Below are 21,590 nucleotides of genomic sequence, written 5' to 3'. Positions count from 1 at the left end.
TCAGAGGTGAGGGGCGTAGAAGGGGCCGAGGTACGCGGGGCCCAGGAAGGGGGCGAAGGGGCCGGCGCCCAGCGGGAAGGGGGCGGCCGGCGGCACCAGCACGTTGGCGGCGGCGTAGGAAGGGAAAGTCTGGAAGGGCAGAGCGGCGGGGCCCGGCGGGCTGGGGCTGCCGCCGCTCGCCGCCGCCGCGGGGGATGCTGCGGGAGCCGCCCCGTCGGCGCCCGGGTGCTGCTTCTTCCACTTGGTGCGGCGGTTCTGGAACCAGATCTTCACCTGCGTCTCGGTGAGGCTGAGGGACAGCGCCAGGCTGAGGCGCTCGCACACCGACAGGTACCGCGTGGCTCGGAACTTGTTCTCCAGGGCCACCAGCTGCTCGTAGGTGAAGGCGGTGCGCGCCCGCCGCGGTTTCCCGCAGCCCGGCTCTGCCCGCCGCCGCCGGGCGCTCCGCGGCGATCCCGGCTCCTCCGGCCCCGGCGGGCTCGCGGTCCCGCTCCCGTCCCCGCTCGGCTCCTCCTCGTCGCGCTCCTGCCCCGCGTCCTCGGCGCCGCTCTCCGCCGGGGCGTGCGCATCTAGGTGAGACGGCGGGGATCGTCAGGGGACAGCGCATCCTCCTGCCGTTCCCCCTCCGAACCCCGCGCTTCTGCTCCCACATCCCTCCCTCCCCCCAACATAAGGGCAATCACTAAAAATAAAATAAAGGGGAGAAAAATTCCGCCCGTCGTGCGAGACCCCCCCCTCCCCCGCGTCCCCCTCTGTGCCACCGCATCCGCGATGGGGAGGGGGGAGCCGTCGATATGGATTTCTTACCAATTAAAAAAGAAGTTATTAAAGTCCCCTTCTGAAGCGAAATAAATCCCCTCCCCCCCCTCCCCATCCCTGCGCTAATGGAGTTTCAGATTTGCGAGGGCCAGATCGATAGATGTCATCTATTAAAGGTAAGTTTTAATCGAACAATATTAGGATCAGGCCGGGGGAAGGAGGTTTGAAGTGGGCACCTGCAAGCTGCGGGGAGGAGATAGGCGGGAGTCGGTAATAGGATATCGATCACCGGGAGCTAAGGCATCCTCCGGTGGGGACGGGCTGAGCAATTACCCAGCCGGCCGTCCCGCGGGCCGGGGCATCCGAGCGCTGCCGCCCCGGGGAGCGGAGCGCTCGGGGGCCGCCCTTGCTGGGGAACAGAACCCCGTGCGGTGCCTCGGTAAGAGCCGCGGCCCGTCCGGCGCCGGGGTGTGGCGGCGGCGCGCCCTGATGCGCGCCCTCCTGCTCCGGCCGCAGAGGATGCTCCGCACGCCGGGGGCCGGGCAGGGCGCGCGGATATCCAGAACTTCTCCCTTTGCATTATCAAGACTTAAAATGCAGTTCCAGCCCCCCTTCCCTCGCTCCTGCGGGACCCCGCGCGGGGAGCGCGTCCCCGTGTGCCGGCGCCTCCACCTGCGCGCCCCGCCAGCGCCGGCCGGAGAAACGCGAGCGCGTTCCTACCATGTGCCTCTAGTTTATTCCTCCCGCTGCCGGGAGCAGCAGCGTCCTTTCCTACTTCAACTCTTCCCAAACTTTTCTCCCGCTCGCCCGAGCGGGGGGCGCTGCCCCAGCTCCCCGAAGCCGGTTCGCGTCTTCTGCTGAATTTCTGGGGATCCAGGATGTCTAAGATGGAGAAGGAGATTTTATGATGGATGGGGGCCGCCTTGGCCCCGCGGTCCGGGCATTCCGGCATCCCACCCCACCCTCCGCGCTGCCCGGAGACCTGCTGGCTCCCAGCGCGGAGCCGGCGGAGCGCGGGGCCGGGCCGGGCCGCTCCGGAGCCGCACGCTGGGCGCTGGCGGCGCGGAGTGAGCGCCGGGGAGGAGGGTCGGCCGGGGAGGCGGAGGGGCCGGCGGCGGGGTGGGGGCAGAGGAGGGGGCAGCGCAGCCATTGGCACGCCGCCCCCGCGCCCCCTCCCCGCCGCGCTGCCTCCGCGGGGGCGCAGCGGGCGCCTCCCTCCAGCGCAGCCTCTCGCCGTCGGGGCTTTCCCGTTACCTGCCCCGTGCAGAGGGGGCGGCCAGGAGCCCCTGGCACCGGAGCAGGGATGCGGCTGCACCGGCAGCCCGACGGCAGCTGGTGTCCCCTGGGGTCCGGAGAGCCACCGGCTGCACCTGTCCCCTCCTGTCCCCTCTCTCTCCGCTAAGCCACCTGCGGCTCTCCCGGTCAGTGCGGCTCCAGCGGGGTGAGCCTCGTGTTCAGAGGGACCCAGAGAGGAGGGATGGCTCCTGCATCCCTCTCCTGTACTGGCAGGATCCAAGCTCTAAGTGCTTCCTGTGCCGGCAGCCGCTGTTTGGGATGTGAAGCTGCTGCCTGGTCCTCAGGGAGAAAGGAGCAGCTTTTCGTTTGGGAGCAGCTTGGGATCAGCGTAGTTCAGACTCTGGGCTACTCCTGCAACTCTCCCACTGTTCCCAGTTAGTAGGCAGGGGAAACTGAGGCCTGCCTGTGCTGGAGGAGCTCCTACCCACTGAGCAACCCCCTAACCAACCCTTCTTGTCTCGGGGGAAAACACTTTGTTGCCTGTTTGCTCTATAACTGGGGCAGGGGAGGTGAAAGCAGGCCAAGCCTCCCCAATCTGCACCAGCCCTGGGACCACTCCTAGCCAGTCCTGCTTATTGAAAATACATTTGCACACACATTTCTGCACACCTGCATCTGTTCAGGGGGAGGCTTTTCCCTCTCCTTGGCATTTCAGCATATTTTGGCGCCACAAATCATCAGATAGACTGGAGAAAGGCACCTTTCAGCCAGGGAAGGCAGCCCTCAGTAGGAATCTGCTACTCCACCTACTTTATTCCAATGGAGAGATGCAGAGCACTGCCCTCTTCCTCCTCCTCTTCATCGCTGTCTCAGCCTCAGCAGAATTGGGCTCACAAATAATTCTTGGCATAGGCCTTAAGATAAGAGGAAAGCAAGAAGATGAGATGATGATGTGCAAGGGTGATGTGATTAAAAGTAACTGTTAGTTATCCAAGAGCCCATTTGGCACCGGCCTCTGGGGTAGAACACCACAAGAATGTGGAAGAGAAGGGAGCTCAGACCTGAGGAGTTCACACTCACAAGCTACAGGTGGCTAAAGCTTGGTTTTGGGGATGTGGGAGCTGGTGAACCGGGAAAAAAATCTGGAAATCTGGTATATGTGAGACTACAAATACTTCTATTTGAGTCGTTGGGTCTGCAGGAACTGAGAATGTAAATTGCAGCATTGAAATGAATCTGTGAGCTACAAGACCTTCTCAAATCTCATCAGTTTCACACGTATATACACAACAACCTACAAACATACATGCATGTGGAAGGGCACACACTCATGGATTAGTTCCAGCACTCTGAAGTTGGTCCATTTCCCAGCTCAGGCATTAAAATTCAGCCCAAGTGCTGTCTTTAAATTGCTTTGATGCTAGGTGGGTTTCAACCCTGACCTGTCCTGACGGCAAGTGATGGCTGTAACAAGCTGTGGATCAATATTCATAGCGGGTGTCCTGCACTGATAACACTATCCAAGACAATGTTCACTATCGCTGCAGACAGCTGAGATATTGTGCCATTAGTAATGTTGTTTTAAATAACCTGATCCATTTCTGAGTCTATTTAATGAATTTCACAGTTTAGATATTATCTTTAGGGAGAAGCTAGAGGCTATTCCAGAAGCGGTGATGCAAATCAATGCTGCCAAGGCTCCTCTGCTTTCCTTAAAACAAAAGGGACTATAATTCCACCACAGCCCCTTATACATTCTGGGAGTCGTGCCATGCTATTGATGACATTAGCAACGAGAAGATATTTGGGAGAAAACAATACTATCCGTAAAGCTGGAACACAGCTGATAACATCTTATCTGTGATTGTAAAATTCTTTACACAATGACTCAGTAGGGATTTTTTCCTTGGTTGTCATATGAATCGCAGAATGATTTGGGTTGGAAGGGGCGGTAAAAATAATCTCATTTCAATCCACTGGTATGGGTGAGGATGCCACCCACTAGGACAGGTTTGGGTTGGAAGGGGCGTTAAAAATCATTTCGTTTCACTCCACTGCCATGGGTAGGGATGCTAGCCGCTAGGACAAGTTTGAGTTGGAAGGGGCATTAAAAATTATCTCATTTCACTGCACTGCCATGGGTGGTGATGGTACCCGCTAGGACAGGTTTGGGTTGGAAGGGGCCTTAAAACTCATCTTATTTCACTTCACTGCCGTGGGTGGTGATGGTACCCACTAGGGCAGGTTTGGGTTGGAAGGGGCGTTATAAACCATCTAATTTCACTCCGGTGCCATGGGTGCTGATGCCCCCCGCTAGGGCAGGTCGCTCCCCATCCAGCCCGGCCGTGACCGCTCCCGGTGCCGTTTGCAGCGGCAGTTCCAGCGCGCTGTGCCCCGGGCGGGCGGCGCGGTGCGGCGGGGCGGGCCCGGGGCGGAGCGGGGCCGGGACTGCATTTCCCGGCAGCGCCGCGGCGGGAGCGGCCATGGCGGAGCGGGGCCGGGGCTGGGCCCGGGCCGTGCGGGGGCTGCTGCTCGATGTCAGCGGCGTTCTCTACGACAGCGGCGCCGGCGGCGGCGTCCCCATCGCGGGCTCGGTCGAGGCCGTGCGCAGGTGGGTGGGGGCGGCCGGGGAGTGGGGACAGAGCGGGGCCGGGGACACAGCGCGGTCACCGCCTGGGCATGGTGTGAGTCCAGCCCGTGCTGTGCTGTGTGAGTGCCGCACGGGAATCGGGGGTTTTGGGGGCAGCTTGGTGCTTTCGGGGGTCATTTTAGGGAAGGGAGCCCGCACAGCCTGGGCTGATGGGGAGGAGAGCCCGACAACCTCCTGTGTGTGCTGGTGTCACCGCGCGTGTGGCAGGAGCTGGCAGTGTGCAGGAGATCCACCACTTATCCCTCGTGGTTCTGTGTTTGCTGGTGTCACTGCACGTGTGTGCAGGAGCTTGCAGTGTGCAGATCTGGCACTGCCCCCGTGGTTCTGTGTGTGCTGGTGTCACTGCACGTGTGGCAGGAGCTGGCAGTGTGCAGATCTGGCACTGTCCCCCGTGGTTCTGTGTGTGCTGGTGTCACCGCACGTGTGGCAGGAGCTGGCAGTGTGCAGATCTGGCACTGTCCCCGTGTGTGCTGGTGTCACTGCACGTGTGGCAGGAGCTGGCGGTGTGCAGATCCGGCACTGTCCTTCGTGTTTCTGTGTTTGCTGGTGTCCCCTGTTTTGTGTGGCAGGAGATGGCACTGTTGTAGGAGGTCCACCACTGTCCCGTGGTAATGGTTTTTCAGATATTGCCCACGCTGGTGTGTCTGTAAATGGATTAACTCTGCTGTCAAATTAGCTGGAAGTTGCAACCCTGCAGTGGAGAGTTTCTCTGCTGGGGTTAATGATTGCCCAGCTTGGAAGTGACTCAAAAGCAAAGTGTGGTCTTGGTGAGTTACTCCCAGTGCCCACAGGTAGGGAACTCCTTCTCTTTTATCTGGGTGATGCTGTCCAGGTAACAATAGCTAAGTAACTTTAACTTAACTATCTTTAATTAATTATGTTTGCTTGCTAGTGTGTCCATATCAGCCCTGCTTGACCAGAGGAGCAGGATGGGGCCAGGGGAGAGCAGTGGCCACAGGGACAGCTTTGTTTAAAGACAGGTATTGATTGTGTGGTTGTGAATTTCTGGAAGAGCCTTTTGGCTCTCTGTGATGTTTCATTCACCCACTGTGGAAAATCCAGATCTGTTTCACCTGGCAAGTGCTGGATGGGGCTTGGAGCAGCCTGGCGTAGTGGAATGTGTCCTTGTCCATTTCAGGAGATTGGAACTTCAGTGTTCCTTCCAACCCAAACCATTCTGTGATGCTGTGCTGCTGCATGTACCTCACTTGTAATGTTTCAAATGTCTAAATTCTGAACCCCTGTGAAACACTGACAGCTCTGCTTGGTGAGCACCTCTGCAGCTTCTGCCCTCTGGGGCCACTCAGCACAGGCACAACTGGGACAAGTGCATTATTGAGCAGGAAAACACACAGGAAGAAATATTCAATTCAATATAATTAATCATATGAAGTTAGTTAAATATGTGCCTAAATGCTTCTGGAGCCACCATGGAAAGGCAGAAGTGGAGAAGATCCAAACTAGGTGGTAATAACAGAACTCTGCTGCTTGCTTTTTTCCCCCCATCATTATGTCTTTGTTCATATTTCTTGAAACACACATAGGATGAGGATGCACAGAAGATGTTATCAGATGGATCAGAGTTCCCAGTGCTGTCAGAGAGCAATATTTGAAGCAAGTTTAAGCCTTATTGAGGCTCTTGGCCAGTTTTTGGTGCATACCTGGACAGGAGAAGCTGCAGGTGCCAGGACAGCCAAGAGGAGAGCAGCATTTCCAGGAAATTCAATGAAAACTAGGCAGAGGGAGAAGTTGCTTCTATTGAAATCCTGTGGCCTGTGGTTCTTTCAGGGATTGTGCATGTGCAGAGCACAGCCTGGGACAGCCCAGATCATAGCCAAGGCCTCCAGGCACAGCCAAACCAAGCATAAATAACAGCAACTGCATAAATACTGTCAGAGATCAGACCATGCCTTTAGAAACCAGGACATGTTCAGTAATACCTGTGTTGTGGTTCACCAGATGCTTTTGACGTTGTTTTTTTGCTCCTAAATTTTAAACTTCATCTTTTGTCAAGTTGCAGGCTGTTACTTAATAACCTTTGTCACTGCATTTGCTGAAACCTCCTGCATGGAGACAACTTAAACTGCATCTAACTTACAGTAATGTCAGAAATATGCTGATGAAGCAGCAGTAAAACTCTGGCCTTGGGCTAAATGTAGGAAAATTTTCTCTGGAAATCCTGGGAATGTCCAAGCCCTTTTTGCCTGTTAGTCACAGGGAGCCCTCAGCAGCTAATCTGACCTGTCTGGAAGGGCTGCAGGGTCTTTGAGGAGGGTTTGGAGATGCAACCCAGCAAAAGGCTCTGGAATGCTGTGCAGGGAAAGCTGATCTCCTCTGGGCAGGATTTGGTGAGCAGTGTTCATAGCTGTGGGAATAGCAAAATGGAAAAGTGCCAAGAAAGGAAAAAACCCCACCAAACCACTTTGTTCAGGTCATTCAATGTAAGTGGTGAAGAATAATCATTTTCCTTGGGTAAAGTCAAGTAGCCTTATTTATCTGCCTATTAGGTTAGTAATTGTTCTGGCTTACACCATTTAAACTCTTTATTGACTCATTATCCCATTGCCAGTTGCTCATTAATATTTGTGTCTGCGTCACAGTACAGCTGGGTGGTTTCAAGCAGATGGATCAAAGCTAAAAGGAGCTCTTTTTAATTAATTCCTTTTTTCTTAAATCAATTAAAGAGCCATAATTGCAGATAGTAAGGAACCTTATAACTAATTCAAATTGCTGTGGTCCTCTGCTGAAGGAGCTAACATCTTTTAGTACATATATATATGTCCAACAGAAACCTTAAATCCCATTTTGATAGAGTACAGATAAGGACTCTTACAGCAGGACAGCTGACCTGTTCTTTTCAGACTGTCTTGCTACATCACCTCCTCATTACAGCAATTAACTTAGTGTAACAACATATAGCATACACTCCAGTAAAAATGATAAGTAAACATACTAATTTGCCGTTGGTTTCATGTGACTGAAGCTGTCCTGACCTCCTAAAACTACATTTTCTGCATTATTCCCCTTGCTTTCAGCTGAATTCTGCTGTGCAGTTATGTGAGTTAGTGTTTGTGAGAGCAGCAGCCTGATTTCTGCCAGCAGAATTTGGCCTGGTTTCTATTTGTGATGGCTGCTTCCCTCTTGTCTCTTAGTTCTTAGCCAACAGTAGAGTCAGATGGAGCAGAAACATGGCCAGAGAAGCTGATGGGCACTGGAACACCCTGAGCAAGGTGACATTCACTGCTGTAGAGACCCTCCTGAGCAAGGCATCAATAATTGGTACAACCTGTGGTGAAACACTAAGTGTTAATAGCCGGGATTGCTTTGTTTATTGCTGGTGCACCTGCAGCCCTGATACATCTCACCTGTGAAATACTGAAGGATTCAGTGTGCTCTGAGAGGGGGTTGGTGAGTTGGAGGCTGAGGAAGTGAACCACAGGAGTGTTTGTTGAGCAGAGCTGGTGTCCTGTGCTCAAGGGATAAGGTGAATCTGCATCCTTGTTACTCATCCACCTGTGTGCCAAAGGGTATTGGCACTCCTGGAGCCAGGAATGTCTCTAAATTCTCCAGGGACTGCTGCTGTTATCTTTAGGTGGGGATATTACAGCAGCAGATGGCTAAAAAAGCCAAAAGTGGCTCGATGAGGTAATTTATCCCTTTAAAACTTTTAAGACACAATGTTTCTTGATTGTTTAACTTACTGTGGTGGATCTCTGTTGTACTTTTGAAAAAGTTACATAAACCCCACGCCTCTCTTCCCGGGGTGTGCAGCTCCCTGGCAGATGCTTTGGAGCAGATCAGAAAGCCCGTGGGTGAGATCAGAAGGGATCGGTGACTTAAAGGCTTCTCCTGGAGCCAGCCCTAACAGAGCCTCAGTGCCGTGCTCTCATTGTCCTAATCGATTTACACAGCATTGACACGAGGTGAGCTAGCTGCTTTTTATCTCGCAAATCGCAGGGAGCTGCTGCCTTACAAGACAGAAGGTGGTTAAACACCCATAAAAGATGCTCAGCCTGTGCTCTGGCATTTGCATTTACGGCTGCGTGCTGATAGTGTGTCCATTAGCATATCCATATGAAAAGCACACAGGAGTTGGAGGTTTACAACATCCTGTTGTTGGGCTGGGGTGGTGCATCTGTTAGCACAGCTTTCCACAGAGCCCTTGAAAAGGGACAGCGGAAATCTGGGGAGCAGGGAGGCTGGGGAGCAGCTGGACACTCCTGCTAAAATAAAATACCTGGAGAGCCTAACAAGAGGGAGATTGTGAGGAGAACAAATGGAACTGGGACTGTAAAACAATTCAGGGTGTGGGGGTTCAGAGGAGTTGGGAGCTCACAAAGAGCCTTTTGGAAGTGTGTGTGCCATGAGGAGTAGGAAATCTTTGTTGTCACAGCAGATAATGTGGCTGAGCACGGGCTGTGCAGATGTTCAGAGTTCCAAGCCTTGCTGTGCCTTCGGGGCATTTGATAGAAAAGGAGCTGTTTCTCCTGGAAAGAGGCCTTCAAATAAAGTATACAGACCCTTGTGTAAATACCTGTTAAATTTTGTACTTGACTCTCTTTGCATTTTCTACCCAAAGGAGCCCAGTGTGCCCCAGGTGTCACTGCCCTCCTGAAGCTGCAGACACACAAAAATGAAGCATTCTGTATTGGCATGTGGCTTTTCCAGACAGAGCCAGAAGGAGATCCAGGAATTGACTCTCAGCTGCACTCCAGTCTGTAACATCAGCTGTGGTCTCAGTTTTCTGAGAGCAGTGGCTGTTCCTAACCCATATTTGCTTTCCTAATCAGCAGTATTCATTATTTCTTTATAAAGATCTGTGTCCCCAAAGTTGTGGGTGCTCACCTGCACTTACTCATGTGCACAAATTGCATGAGTAAGTGCTTGCATTTTTTGGAGTTCACACATCCTTAACCTTCAGGGTCTCAGAAATAGAATTCCTTCTTTACAACCAGGTGCTGTTTGTGTACAAAGTGAGAATTCAACCCTGTCAAAGATGACTTATTTTTGAATGAGTTTTTAATGGAGCAGCTTCACAGAATCGTAGAATAGCAGTTTTTAATTAGCAGCTTCATAGAATCATAGAATAGTTTGGGTTGGAAGCAACCTTAAAGATCATGCACCACGCTTTTTACACAGAATAAAAGCTATTGGGGTATCATTCACTGTGTTGTCCTTAAAAATATTTTGCTCAATGCAAATAAATCTATCCCATGTTCATGCTAACTGAATCCCCAAAAATCTGATTTTTTTCTTGTCAGTTCCCAAAGTGGAGATTAACTAGCTATTTAAGTTCTGCCAGAGTTTGCTTATTGAACCATTTGCAGTGTGGTTAAAGACTTTTAGGTGTAATACATTAAGCTGATTTTGTAATCTGCAGCCTTAAATGCATCTTGTTACTGAACTTAATGGACCAGAGAGATTTTTCTTGTATTCTGTTTTGTGCTTTCTTTCTGCAAGTTCCTTTCAGAAGTATGTGTTATTTTTATTAAATACTGAATTCTAGATTTTACTGTTGTGGCATATTGCTGCCTACAAATCTATTGTCTTCCCTGCTGTTCAGGGAGGTGGATTATGATTTATGGTGTTGGATAATTTGAGCAGTATTTCTGGTATCCAGCTGTATTCAATGGCCTTTGTAGAGAATTCAGGACAAGATGGACTTTGGGTTTGTTTCAGTATTAAAACTTCCAGGATTTCCAGTTAAAACTTCCAGGATTTCCAGTTAAAATTTCCAGGATTTCTTTCCACCTCTGCAAAATTCTGAATTATCCAAACACCTAAATAAAGGCATTAGTGGGTGTTTAAAGTTTGCTTTGATCTACAATTTAGTGATTTTGTTTTTCAGTTTTTACTGTCAAACGCTGTCTCAAAGTGGTGTTTCCAGAGTTTTTACTCTTATAAATGTACCTTTTCTTTTGTCACCCTTGCCCACCCTTAAGTAACATTGGCCTCTTCTTGTGGCTCCTTCATGTGTGTCTATTAATCTGCTTTTATTCATGTGCGAAGGTAATTCTCTCTTATTTTTTAATCCCTTTTGCAATCCCTCCTTTGGATTGCCTCCAAATTATCCCCTTCTATATTTAGAGGGAGATGATCCTTATAGGGCTGGAGAGGAAATTGTGCTGGGGAGATGGCAGATGCAGAGATGAGTTTCAGGAATGCAGGAGGGACTGGGGCCAAAAAGTGCCACGTGTAAGGATTTGTCAGGAGCAGAAAGTTGGATCCCCAGAGAACCAGGGCTGTAATGAGCCTGGCTGTACTCAGGAGCCATGACAGGACATCAGTGAGGGGAAACACAGGGGGCAAAAGTGGCATCAGAGATGTGACAGCAAGACTGAAGCGGTTTGGATGTGCTGTGATGGCAGAAATCAGAGGAATGGAAAGTTTTGGGCACTGGGAGAGAGAAGGGAAACCCTGGAGTTTAATCCACAGTCCTCTGATTGCATTGCACCCACCAGGTTAAAAAACACCAGGAAATTCAATGTTTCCATGGAATTGGGAGAGGCTTGTACCATGTAAGGATGGGCACTTATGGCCTCCTTCAGGCTTCTGAAATAATGAGTTTGCTGGAGTGGCAGGAATACAGATTTGCAGAGAAAATACAGCACATTTTTGCCAAAAAAAGACGCTTTTTAAGCAGAGCAAATGTGCTCTGCTCACACCAGGCATTTCCACAGCTGGACCCCAGAAGGAATTATTGCTCTGAGCCAGTGCTGAGCCAGAAAACCCCTTTGGATCCTCAGGTGTGTGTGGTGCTCCCAGGGAGGGTCTCCTGGGAAAAACCTGCAAGATCAGGAGAGGTTTTACCTGGAGCCACCAGCACCCTGGCCCTTGCAGAGAGCACTGACATTAACCCTGCCCAGGTGGGAGGATGGTGTTGCTGCCCAAGTGCTGCTTTTACTTTGTGGTTTGGTTGCAGGTGCTGTTGATTCCCTGTGTTTCAAACAAGGTATCAGAGTGCTGGAAGGTTTACACTGAAGCACACTCATATTTGTCCACTGATGCAAAAGAGTCAAATAGCAAAAGTGCTCAGCATGCTTTGTTTTAAATTAAAAAAAACCCCAAAGCATTCTGCAAAATCTTATCCCCAAAAGCAGGATAAAAAGCCAATTCTGCAAGTCTCTTGTAGCACATTTCCAAACCCCTTTGAAGTTGATGTTAGACAGACTCCAAGCTCGGGTTTGTTGCCTGTTCCAGGGTTTTGCTTTCTGCCCCACTGCCCATCTGCACAGGACCTCTGGCTGTGGGCTGCCCTTTCCTATTCCCATCTTAGGAAAAATCTTCATTGCAAAAGACAGTGGGGAAAATAATGGGAAATCTGAAGTTTAGCCTTATACCTTTTTTTTTCAGTTGCTCCAGCCATGTGCAGGATAATGTGAATTTAAGTTTGATGATTCCCAGTCTGGATTCCAGGACCATTGCTTTTCCTACAATGGGTGTCACAACCTTTACATCACCTGAAAGAACAGATTTTGTGTTTTATGTGCCCAAAGGCTGCCCATAAAGGTTGGCAAGGGCGCCTGGCTAAGTCTGCACAAGGTCAGTGAGGATGTCCAATAATTGTCCTAACACTTTACCTGTTATGGAGCAATAATGAGAGTTTTTTTCATTATTTTCGGGTGAGTGAGCCTGGCAGATGCTGACAGCCAGCAGATGTGTAAAGTTCGAGGTGATTTGTAAGGGACCGGCTCATCTGACGCACGGTAATTGCACTGGGGGACATTGTCACTCAGCCCCGTGTCCTGCTCCAGCTGAACGAGGTAAAGGTCAGTTCACAGAGCTGCTCAGGGCTGCAGTTAAACCCCTCACATCCTCTTCTCCCCTGGGCAGGTGCTCAGGGCTGGGTGGGTGCCCCAGGTGTAGATTTGGGGGTGTTTTGGGTGGCCAAGTGGTTGTTTGGATCTGGAGTGGGCTTAAATCCCTCCTCTGGTAAGGCTGCTGTGGTAGCTCAGTGCTCACTTTTAATTTGGGGCTTGGAAGGGCTGGTGTTCTAGCCCAGTGTCCACTTTTAATTTGGGGCTTGGAAGGGCTGGTGTTCTAGCCCAGTGTCCACTTTTAATTTGGGGCTTGGAAGTTTTTTTTTTGTGACTTTTTCCTTCAGTGTGTGTGTGCTGTGGCAGCTCCCTGGCAGAGCAGGCACTGGCAGCAGTGACACACAGCTGGAGGGGACAGTGGCCTCTCCATCTGCTCCCTGCTGCCATCTCTGCTCTGCCATCCCCTCCAAGAAGGGCTCTGACCATTTTTTTTTGCCACTTTAGCTGAGTTTGGCATTTGTCACAGCCTGGAGGGTCAGGAGCTGCTCTGCCTCACTCAGGTGAAGCTCCCCCGTTTCTGCTCTTGGGCATTAGGAGTGGTGTGAGCAGTGATGTTGGAAATTGGTGGATTTGGTGGAAAAAGTGGATTTGTCTGATGCTGAGCCTGCTGATGGCCCCAAACAGTGAAGGAGAGGCAGCCTGGGGATGCCCACAGGTACCTGGGCCATGCTGGGTCCCTGCAGCAGGGGCAGCAGTGCTGCCTGTCCACTGCCCTAACCAGCATTGATTTCCCTGCTGTTTGAGTGGGATCTTTATCACAGCCACGAGGTGTGCAAGTCAGCTGAAGGGCTGATTGACTGGGTTTCCTGGGTGTGCCTGTGCTTCTGTAATGCTGATAAATCTGTAATACTCTGAGATCTAGATAAAACGTGTGTCGTGTATTTCATCTCCTGCTGCCTCATTCTTCTGCTCTTGCAGGTACCTAATCCCTTGCTCTTTATCTCATAAGACATCACATTACAAATCTTGTTCTTTATTCTTCTCCTGACATCCCCACACTTGCCCGCAGTGGAAATTGCAGTGCCTTGCTTTGCTGGGAGTGCAAGCAGTGGGTCAGTTCAGAGGCTGGAGGTTTCCCTTGAAGCTGTGCAGCCCTATGGACTCACTGAGCACAGCATCACACCTGTGAGACACAAACCAAGCCACTTCTTTTAGCCTCTCCACATTCAAAACCTGCCAGGCCAGGGAAACTGAATGAGAGTTTTGCTGTGAACATGATTTGAGGCAGGTTTTCCCCCATGCAGAGCTGTTGGTAAAAGCTCTCCCTAATTATTGAAGCTGTGGGTTAAGAGTTGTTTGCTGGCCTGCAGGCTCTGCTCGCCATCCCTGTGCTGAGCATCCAGGGATGGATCATCCCAGAGTGTGTGATACTGAGTGTGCAGGTGAGTGTGACTGTTCTGTGCAGGATTTGGCTGAGTTTGCAGGGCTCTTTTCATGCTAATTGGGAAGGAAAAGGTGACTTTTCATTGGAAAGATATTTTTGTAGAAATAAGTCTTCTCTAGAGTTTTGCAGATTTTTGTTTCATTTAACGTTCCAGGATATTTTTAACAGTCCTTTTCATGTGTCTCCAGAGGACTCCTATTTTTTTGTCCAGCTTGGCCTGACTGTTTGTGGAGCTGATCCTGAGCATTTCCTGAGCTCAGTTGTTGGGGTGGTAATTGCTGGTGGCCACAAAGGCATGAAGCAGTATGGGATGTGTCCAGACTTCTGCTTTTCTCAGTCCTTTCAGATGTATCACTCTGATTTCCATCCAAAATGCTGAGAAAGAAGTGAAGTTTGTAGTAGAGGAAAGCTGAATCTGTACTTTCACTGAGCTGACCTGTGAGGGTGCTGCTTAGTCTGTGCAGCTCTGTGGTTGGTGTTGTCCCTGGACTCATTACATTGACCTTTAGGAAGAGAAAAAGCAGATTCTAATTCAACAAATGTCTGCTTCCAGGCAGTTGTGAATCATGGGATTTTTTTCCCTAAGAGTGTGCAGGGAGGCTTTGCATTTAGAATAATTTCTTTTAGAATAATTTTTTTTTTACTCATGGCACACTCTATTAAAGTTTGTTGTGTATCCAAATTACACTGCTTTGCTTTTTAACTCCAGCTGAAACCGTGTCTCAAATAACAGATGTGGAATATTGTCATCCCACTGTCACACCAATTGTTCATTGTTCTGAGAAGGTCACATCATAATTCATTAACAATAATTATTCCCTGGGTACACCCTGCACTTCTTCACTCAATTGCTTCATTAACTTGAGAGTGAATCTCACATTCAGTGCTCCAATCAATGAAGATATATTTATAATGTACAAGTGGATGCTATTAGTTACAATATATTAACTGCCTAATTTAAAAGAGAAAAGCTATCTTTATGAAGGGCAATTAACCACTAAGTGTAATTGATAATTCACATATCTATGATTAGGAAAGACAAATAATAAGAAAGAAATGAATCACCAGCATTATTAAAGAAGACATTGGTGTGTAGTTTTGATGAGCAGAAGGGGCTCCCTGGGTCAGGACCAGATTTCCAAGAATCCTTTGATGGAAAGTTCATCATCAGATCTGTTGTCTCGAGGTGGCTTTGGTGTTTGCACCAGCCAATTGAGATCTCCTTCCCTACCAAATGGACCCAGCGTGTTTTGTTGTCTTGAGAATCAGTGCAGGGACTTCCTTAATAGAAAAGTCCTTTTTTGTTTTAATACAAAGAAGAGTCATAATATTTATCAGAATTTGTAAACCTGGTTCCAGACTTATCTAAGTATCTGAATCTGCATGTGCTCAGGTACTCAAAGATGATTTTGCACAAATTCACATGAAAACTGACAAAAAGTAGGCATTTTCATGTATTAGAGGAGCTGAGTGAAAGTCCCTTAGGCAAATGTTTATTTTTTATTAATTGTGGTACATTTTAAGTGCTTCTGATTTTCTGTGGCCACTTTGAAGTACATTGGCTCTCCAAACAGCTGACAGCTCATCCTTGGGGAAGAGGCTTTTTTGGGGATATCCATGGCAGGTTCCCAGCTTGGGAAACAAAGCTGCTCAGGGGCAGAGGGCTTGCAGGGGATTCACAGAATGGTTTGGGCTGGAGGGACCTTGCAGACCCCATCCCACCCCTGCCATGGCAGGGACACCTTCCACTGTCCCAGGCTGCTCCAAGCCCTGCCCAGCCTGGCCTTGGGCACTGCAGGAATGGGGTAACAACACAACTTTTGCAGAGTACCAATCCACAGAAGCCATGTCCTTGGCTCTGGACACTCATGCTGTGTTTCCTTCCCCTGAGAAGCCAATTACCTGTAAACATTTATTAATGAATCAGTTAAAGTGCCAGGTTTTTTGGGATTATCCACTAAGTAACAGCACAGGTGTTTTATGAGAGATTTAATGATAAATGTGACTGGATCCACCCCACTACTGGTAAAACATCACTGAACTAACTGGCAGCTGCAGTGCCCAGAGTCAGGATTTTGGGTGCATCTGGTCACAGCAGAGGATCCTGCTCCTGGTTTGGAATAACATCATCTTCTTAGCAGAATTCACAGAATGAACAGGTTGGAAGGCACTTTCATGATCATCAAATCCAACCCAACCCCAACACCCAGTGCCGCATCCAGGCTTTGTTAAACACACCCAGGGATGACACCCTTCTCCTGGGAGTAGAAATTGCAGGGTGAGGAGGTTCAGGGACTTCACACCATAACCAATATCATCCAGTGAAGCCAAATTTATTATCTGTAAAAAGACTACATTTGTAATAAATCTCTGCTGTCAACGTGTCTCTAGCTAATACATGATTGGTTAACCCTAGCTGTTCACATGTCTAATTTAGAATGCTGATTGAATCACCTAATTTTTCACGTGTCTTGCTGTGGTTGTCTGGCCCACCCATGACTCCACTTTTTTCTTACTTTCCCAAGCTCGCTGAAAAACTTGCTGAGTCTTAACAACTCTTCTTCTTGTATCTTTTTCAAGGCTATACTGACCCCATTTCTGAATATGTCCATTATTCATTGTTTGTGAACGTGTCCATTAGTACAAGCAGGCTGGATTGTGCAGCGGCTGAATATGGCCATTGTCTAGCAAGAACTCCTCAACCTGCAGAAAACCCTCAAAAGAAATCATCTCTCTGTGGCTCTGGGCAAACCAGGAAAGTCAAAAACTTCCCAGACACATCCAGGGATGGTGACTCCACCACTGCCCTGGGCAGCCATTCCAGAACTTTATCACCCTTTCTGTGAAAAACTTTTCCCTAACATCCAACCTGTATTTCCCTTGAGAGTGACTCTTGTCTCATTTCTTTCATCTCCTTACCCTCTCTGCTGCCTTCCCTCCGCAGGATCAAAGCCTCTGGGCTGAAGCTGCAGCTGTGCACCAACGAGACGCAGGCGACGCGGGAGAGTTTCGTGAGGAAGCTGCGGGCGCTGGGCTTCGACATCTCGGTGTCGCAGGTGACAGCGCCGGCCCCGGCCGCCTGTCACCTGCTGAGGGAGCGCGGCCTGAGGCCACACCTGCTGGTGCACCACGGTGGGACAGCCCTGGGACGCGGGCTCTGCTTGCCTCTTTGGTTTGGGATGGATGAGTAGGGGTATGAAGGGTTGGGTCAGACTGAGGTTTATTTATTATTTCATGTGTTGTCGTGGGTGAAGGAAGCATGAATCTGGGGATTTGTTGCTTGTCACAGACATATTTTATGAAAAATTTGCCAGGATTTTTTCTCCTGAGAAGCTTCAGCTTCTCCACGTTTTGCGGCTTTGGAATGTGATTTGGAGAATTGTTCACCCAACATGTGAAACTGTTTTTACTTGATGACCAATGACACCCACCTGTGTTGAGGCTGTGAGCAGTCACGAGATTTTATTATCATTCCATTCTTTTCCTTTGCTAGCCTTCTGATGTCTCCTTTCTCTTTTCTTTTAGTATAGTCCTAGAATATAACATATCAGACATAACATATCACACACAGCACAACATAACACAACACAACATAACATACACTTATATATAATATTGTATATAATATATAATATGTAATGTATATAATATGTAATGTAAGATATAACATAATATAATATAATATAATATAATATATAATATATTATGAAATAATAAATCAGCCTTCTGAAACATGGAGTCAAGATTCTCATCTCTTCCCTCATCCTGGGACCCCTGCAAACGCCACCACAGTTGCTTCCGTGGGACCTGAAATGATGAGGTGTTGGAGCCCTGGATGCTGAGAATTTCAGACTTTCTGTGCTGCCAGGCACTGACCCCCAAGAGAACACTGCATTTGACCTGAGACTGTGGAGAAGGTTTCCAAAATGGAATGACAGAACTGGGATTGTGTTGTGGTGTCACTCACTTGGGGACACCAATTTTTGGCGGTCGCCAATTGTGGTTATTAATTGTTGCGGTGTTGTGGTGGGTCCCAGGATGAGGCGAGAGATGAGAATTTACTCCAAGTTCTCAGACGGCTGATTTATATTTTATGATATTACATTATATTAAAAGAAAATTATATACTAGAACTATATTAAAGAAAGAGAAAGGAGACATTAGAAGGTTAAACAAAAGTGATAATAAAAGACCCGTGACAGACTCAGTCTGACACAGCTGGCTGTGATTGGCCCTTAATTAAAAACAATTCACATGCTGGATAAACAATTCTCCAAATCACATTCCAGAGCAGCAAAACATGGAGAAGCTGAAACTTCCCAGCTTCCCAGGAGAAGAAATCCTGGCAAATGGATTTTTCATAAAATATGACAGTGACAGGATTGTGGGTGTGGAGTTTGAGTAGAAGTGTGCAATATCATAGTGTGGAAAACTTAGAGTTTAAGGGTTGAGAATATAGTAATATACATAAAGCAAGATTGAGGTTTTAGGGTAGAGGCTGGTCCTTTTTCTCCATGGGTTTGGGTGGTTTTGTGTAATTGGATAAAAAAAGTCCTCATTGCAGCCATGGGTTAAAAGTAAAAATAATTTAAGTGTCATTTCTTAATTAGACATTAATTTTATCTTCAAAAGGCATTGTAGAGAGAGACACCCATCTCCATTTTCAGTTTCTTAGAGTGAAGTGCTGTAGAACTCACAGTTTGTGAGACTGTAACATAGATAAGAACTAATGAACATCTGAATCCCAACAAGAAATACCATCTCATGCATTTAATCCTGACCTTAGCGGAAAAAAGCAGCGAAGAATCCACAGTGAGGGATTTGTGATTTTTTTTTTTTGGTTTTTTCTCCTTCTCTAGATCTTGTCCCTGAATTTGCTGAGATTGATAAGACAAACCCAAACTGTGTGGTTCTTGGAGATGCAGCAGAGAACTTCACCTACGCCAACCTTAATGAGGCTTTCCGACTTCTGATTGGGATGGAGAAGCCTGTTTTGATCTCCCTTGGAAAAGGGTGAGTTAAGCTCTGGTTTTACCTCAAGTCTCTGCATTTTTTAATAATATCTTTAATGGAGGACAGAAATCAGTGTAGGCACTCCTGGTAAGGTGCCTGTCAATGAAGAGGACTTGTGGTGCTTCAAGAGAGCCTCATAGGAATCATGGAGAGTTTGGATTTTGGTGTGTGTGACCCCCAAATGAGTGAGAATTTAGTGTCTCAGAGGTGAGAACTGTTGGTTTAGCTGCTGCCTGTAGCCACGTGTTCCTCTCTGAACTGAATATAAATTATTTTTCATAGTGAAGGAAACCAAAAATTTCCCCAGGCCATGCTTGGGTGAAGAGCTGTTGATGTAGGTGTGTGATGCAGTTTGGTGCTTTTGAAGTGGCAGATCAATTATTTTGGTAGTTTTAATGTCAGACGGCATTTTTAATTATTCTCTGCCCATTAAGAGTAAATTTTGACCTCCTGTTTTCACACACAGGAAAAAATCCAGTCAGGGAGTTGGAATGTTTTCCTGAAAATAATTAATTTAGATGTATTCTGAGATTTTAAGCAGAACATTATTAATTCCCGCTGAATAATGACAAATCCCAACAGGAACAACAAGAGTTATTCTTATCTGTTGTGTGATGCATGGGTTTAAAAGAGACTGTGCATGTTTATCTTGGGGAAAGTGCAGTGACAACTTTGCTCAGTGGTTCAATAGACTGTAATGGGCATGAAAACCCTTCTTAGTTTGTGGGTTATTGATCCAGCTGGGCAGAACTTATCAGTGGAAAGGAGCAGTTAAATTCATTGTGCTGCCTTACCTGGCACTCTAATCCTCCAACAGGGCTGAAAAATCCTTACTGTTTCTTAGAAGGATAAGGAGAAAATGTTGAGCCAACAGGAGACTGGCTAATGTACATGAAATAATCAAATTTTGTGTTAAGTAATATCATATTTCAAAATTAAATGTAGAATCAACCTTTTCTTAGGAACCGTATTGGCATCAGTGCAAAAATTCTTTGTACCCTGTGCATGTAAAAGTGTTTATTTGGTCATTCATTGATAGAAACAGCTCTTTTTATTACTTCTTTGAAATATTACTTTTTATTTAAAAGTAAAGATTTTGGGATATTCAGAGCTCAGTTTTCACCAAGAGGATATTGTATTTTATTGGCTGATCGTTGAGGTAATGTGAATACAAGTTTCTCTGACTCAAAGGAGGGGGATTATAAATTATGAGAACTGTTCTCCTGACTGGAGAAGCCTCATGGATGCAAAGGGCCATGCACAAATCCCAGCTTCATTTTCAACCTGCAGAACCAGCACAGCTGGGAGGGCCTTAGCAAGGTGCCTGCCCTGGGCCAGTGAGGTTGGTTTTGGTAGAAGTTTTAGTTCATTCCATAGAAAACAAAAGTGTCAGAGGCACTGAAGCAGAATGCCCTGCTCCTGGAAATGGAGTGATTTACATTTAGCATCTGGTTTGGGCTGAGAGTGGGAATTGGCTTTGTAATTTCTTCTGTCATGCCACTGTCAGAAAATTAAGCTGTTTACGGCAGACTATGGAAGGTTAATGGCTGTTCCAGCAAAGGTCAAGTGGTCATTTTAAAGGAAGGCTATGCTGAATAATCGAAAATGGCAGAAGGATAAGGCATAAAATCTTAGCTGACTGCTCATCCTACCTCTTTTCCTGTCATACAGAAACATGTCTTTGCTCTGCCCAGAGCTTGGAAGACCTGCATGAATGTGAATTGCTGTTGCAGAAAAACTCTCTTGTGGTGGTGTTCACAGGGGGCTTAGGATGAGGGAAGATATGAGAATGTTGACTCCATGTTTCAGAAGGCTGATTTATTATTTTATTATATATATTATATTAAAACTATTCTAACAGAGTAGAAGAAAGGATTTCATCAGAAGGCTAGCAAGCAATAGAAAAGGAATGGAAATGATAACAAAGGCTTGTGACTGACTGAGACAGTCCAGACAGCTGGACTGTGATTGGCCATTATTTAGAAACAACCACATGAGACCAATCCCAGATGCACCTGTTGCATTCCACAGCAGCAGATAATCAATGATGACATTTTGTCCCTGAGGCCTCTCAGCTTCTCAGGAGAAAAAATCCTAAGGAGAGGATTTTTCAGAAAATATCATGGCTACTCTCTAAAGACACCTTCTAACTCCATCAGTTTCATGGCAATGGGAGCATTTTTAGAAGGAAACAAATTCAGCTTGGAGAGCTTTTCTTCCTGATAAACAGGATTTCCTTGTGTGGGAGGCTGGGACAACAGTGCTGGTCCTGTCTGGGGTCTCCTTGCAGGCACACTGAGGAGGGGTCACAGCTGCTGATGGGGCCAGCCCTCACCTTTTACCTGCCAGGGCTCTGTGCCACTGTGCAATAATGCACAGCCCAGCCCATCCTGGTTCAGGCACACTGAAATCCCTCTGAACCAGTGAGGTCATTCCCAAATGGGCATCTGGGATCCTTTCCCTGAGCATTGCACAGTCCTGAGCTTGTCCTTAACTCCTGGTATTAAACCCAGGCCTGGGATTTTCTGATTACTTGACTTTTTATGCAGCCATATGGACATCCATAAAGATCCAGAAATAATAAAATGTGGTTTCTTTGTCTTTAACTGCCAGCATTTTCATTTCATGGGAACTTTATCACTTTCATTTCCAGACGCTACTATAAAGAAACTGATGGGCTGAAACTTGATGTTGGAGCATATATGAAGGCACTGGAGGTATTTTATAGCTG

At 47.7% G+C, this 21,590-nt stretch overlaps 2 protein-coding genes across 2 annotated transcripts in view; one reads left to right on the top strand and one right to left on the bottom strand.

The window, feature by feature from the left end:
* On the bottom strand, positions 1-4,480 carry NKX1-2 (NK1 homeobox 2). Its single transcript, XM_064716901.1, has 3 exons — positions 4,280-4,480; positions 1,722-2,013; positions 1-569 (listed from the first exon to the last, which is right to left on the bottom strand). The coding sequence occupies exons 1-3, from the start codon at positions 4,478-4,480 to the stop codon at positions 1-3; spliced, it is 1,062 nt and encodes a 353-aa protein (XP_064572971.1).
* LHPP (phospholysine phosphohistidine inorganic pyrophosphate phosphatase) overlaps positions 4,454-21,590 on the top strand; it is a 72,779-nt gene continuing 55,642 nt past the window's right edge. Inside the window, exons 1-4 of the mRNA XM_064717140.1 lie at positions 4,454-4,606; positions 16,791-16,978; positions 18,706-18,859; positions 21,513-21,576. Of these exons, the coding sequence (XP_064573210.1) occupies positions 4,479-4,606; positions 16,791-16,978; positions 18,706-18,859; positions 21,513-21,576 (534 nt within the window). The 5' untranslated portion in view covers positions 4,454-4,478. The remainder of the gene's footprint in view (positions 4,607-16,790; positions 16,979-18,705; positions 18,860-21,512; positions 21,577-21,590) is intronic.

Source organism: Zonotrichia leucophrys, chromosome 6, assembly GCF_028769735.1.
Source record: "Zonotrichia leucophrys gambelii isolate GWCS_2022_RI chromosome 6, RI_Zleu_2.0, whole genome shotgun sequence".
In the NCBI taxonomy this organism is placed as follows: domain Eukaryota; kingdom Metazoa; phylum Chordata; class Aves; order Passeriformes; family Passerellidae; genus Zonotrichia; species Zonotrichia leucophrys.
Note: the sequence above shows the minus strand (reverse complement) of the source record. Positions and strands in the feature narration are given on the sequence as shown.

Bases quoted from the DNA above. Each gene is read 5' to 3' on its own strand.
- NKX1-2 (XM_064716901.1), bottom strand. From the start codon at position 4,480: ATGGCCGCTCCCGCCGCGGCGCTGCCGGGAAATGCAGTCCCGGCCCCG. The intron at 2,014-4,279 runs GTGAAATTAGAT...TGCACGGGGCAG, and splicing joins TCAGCACCCATGGCACCGGA to GTAACGGGAAAGCCCCGACG. The intron at 570-1,721 runs GTGGGGTGGGAT...CGTCTCACCTAG, and splicing joins GTCTCCGGGCAGCGCGGAGG to ATGCGCACGCCCCGGCGGAG.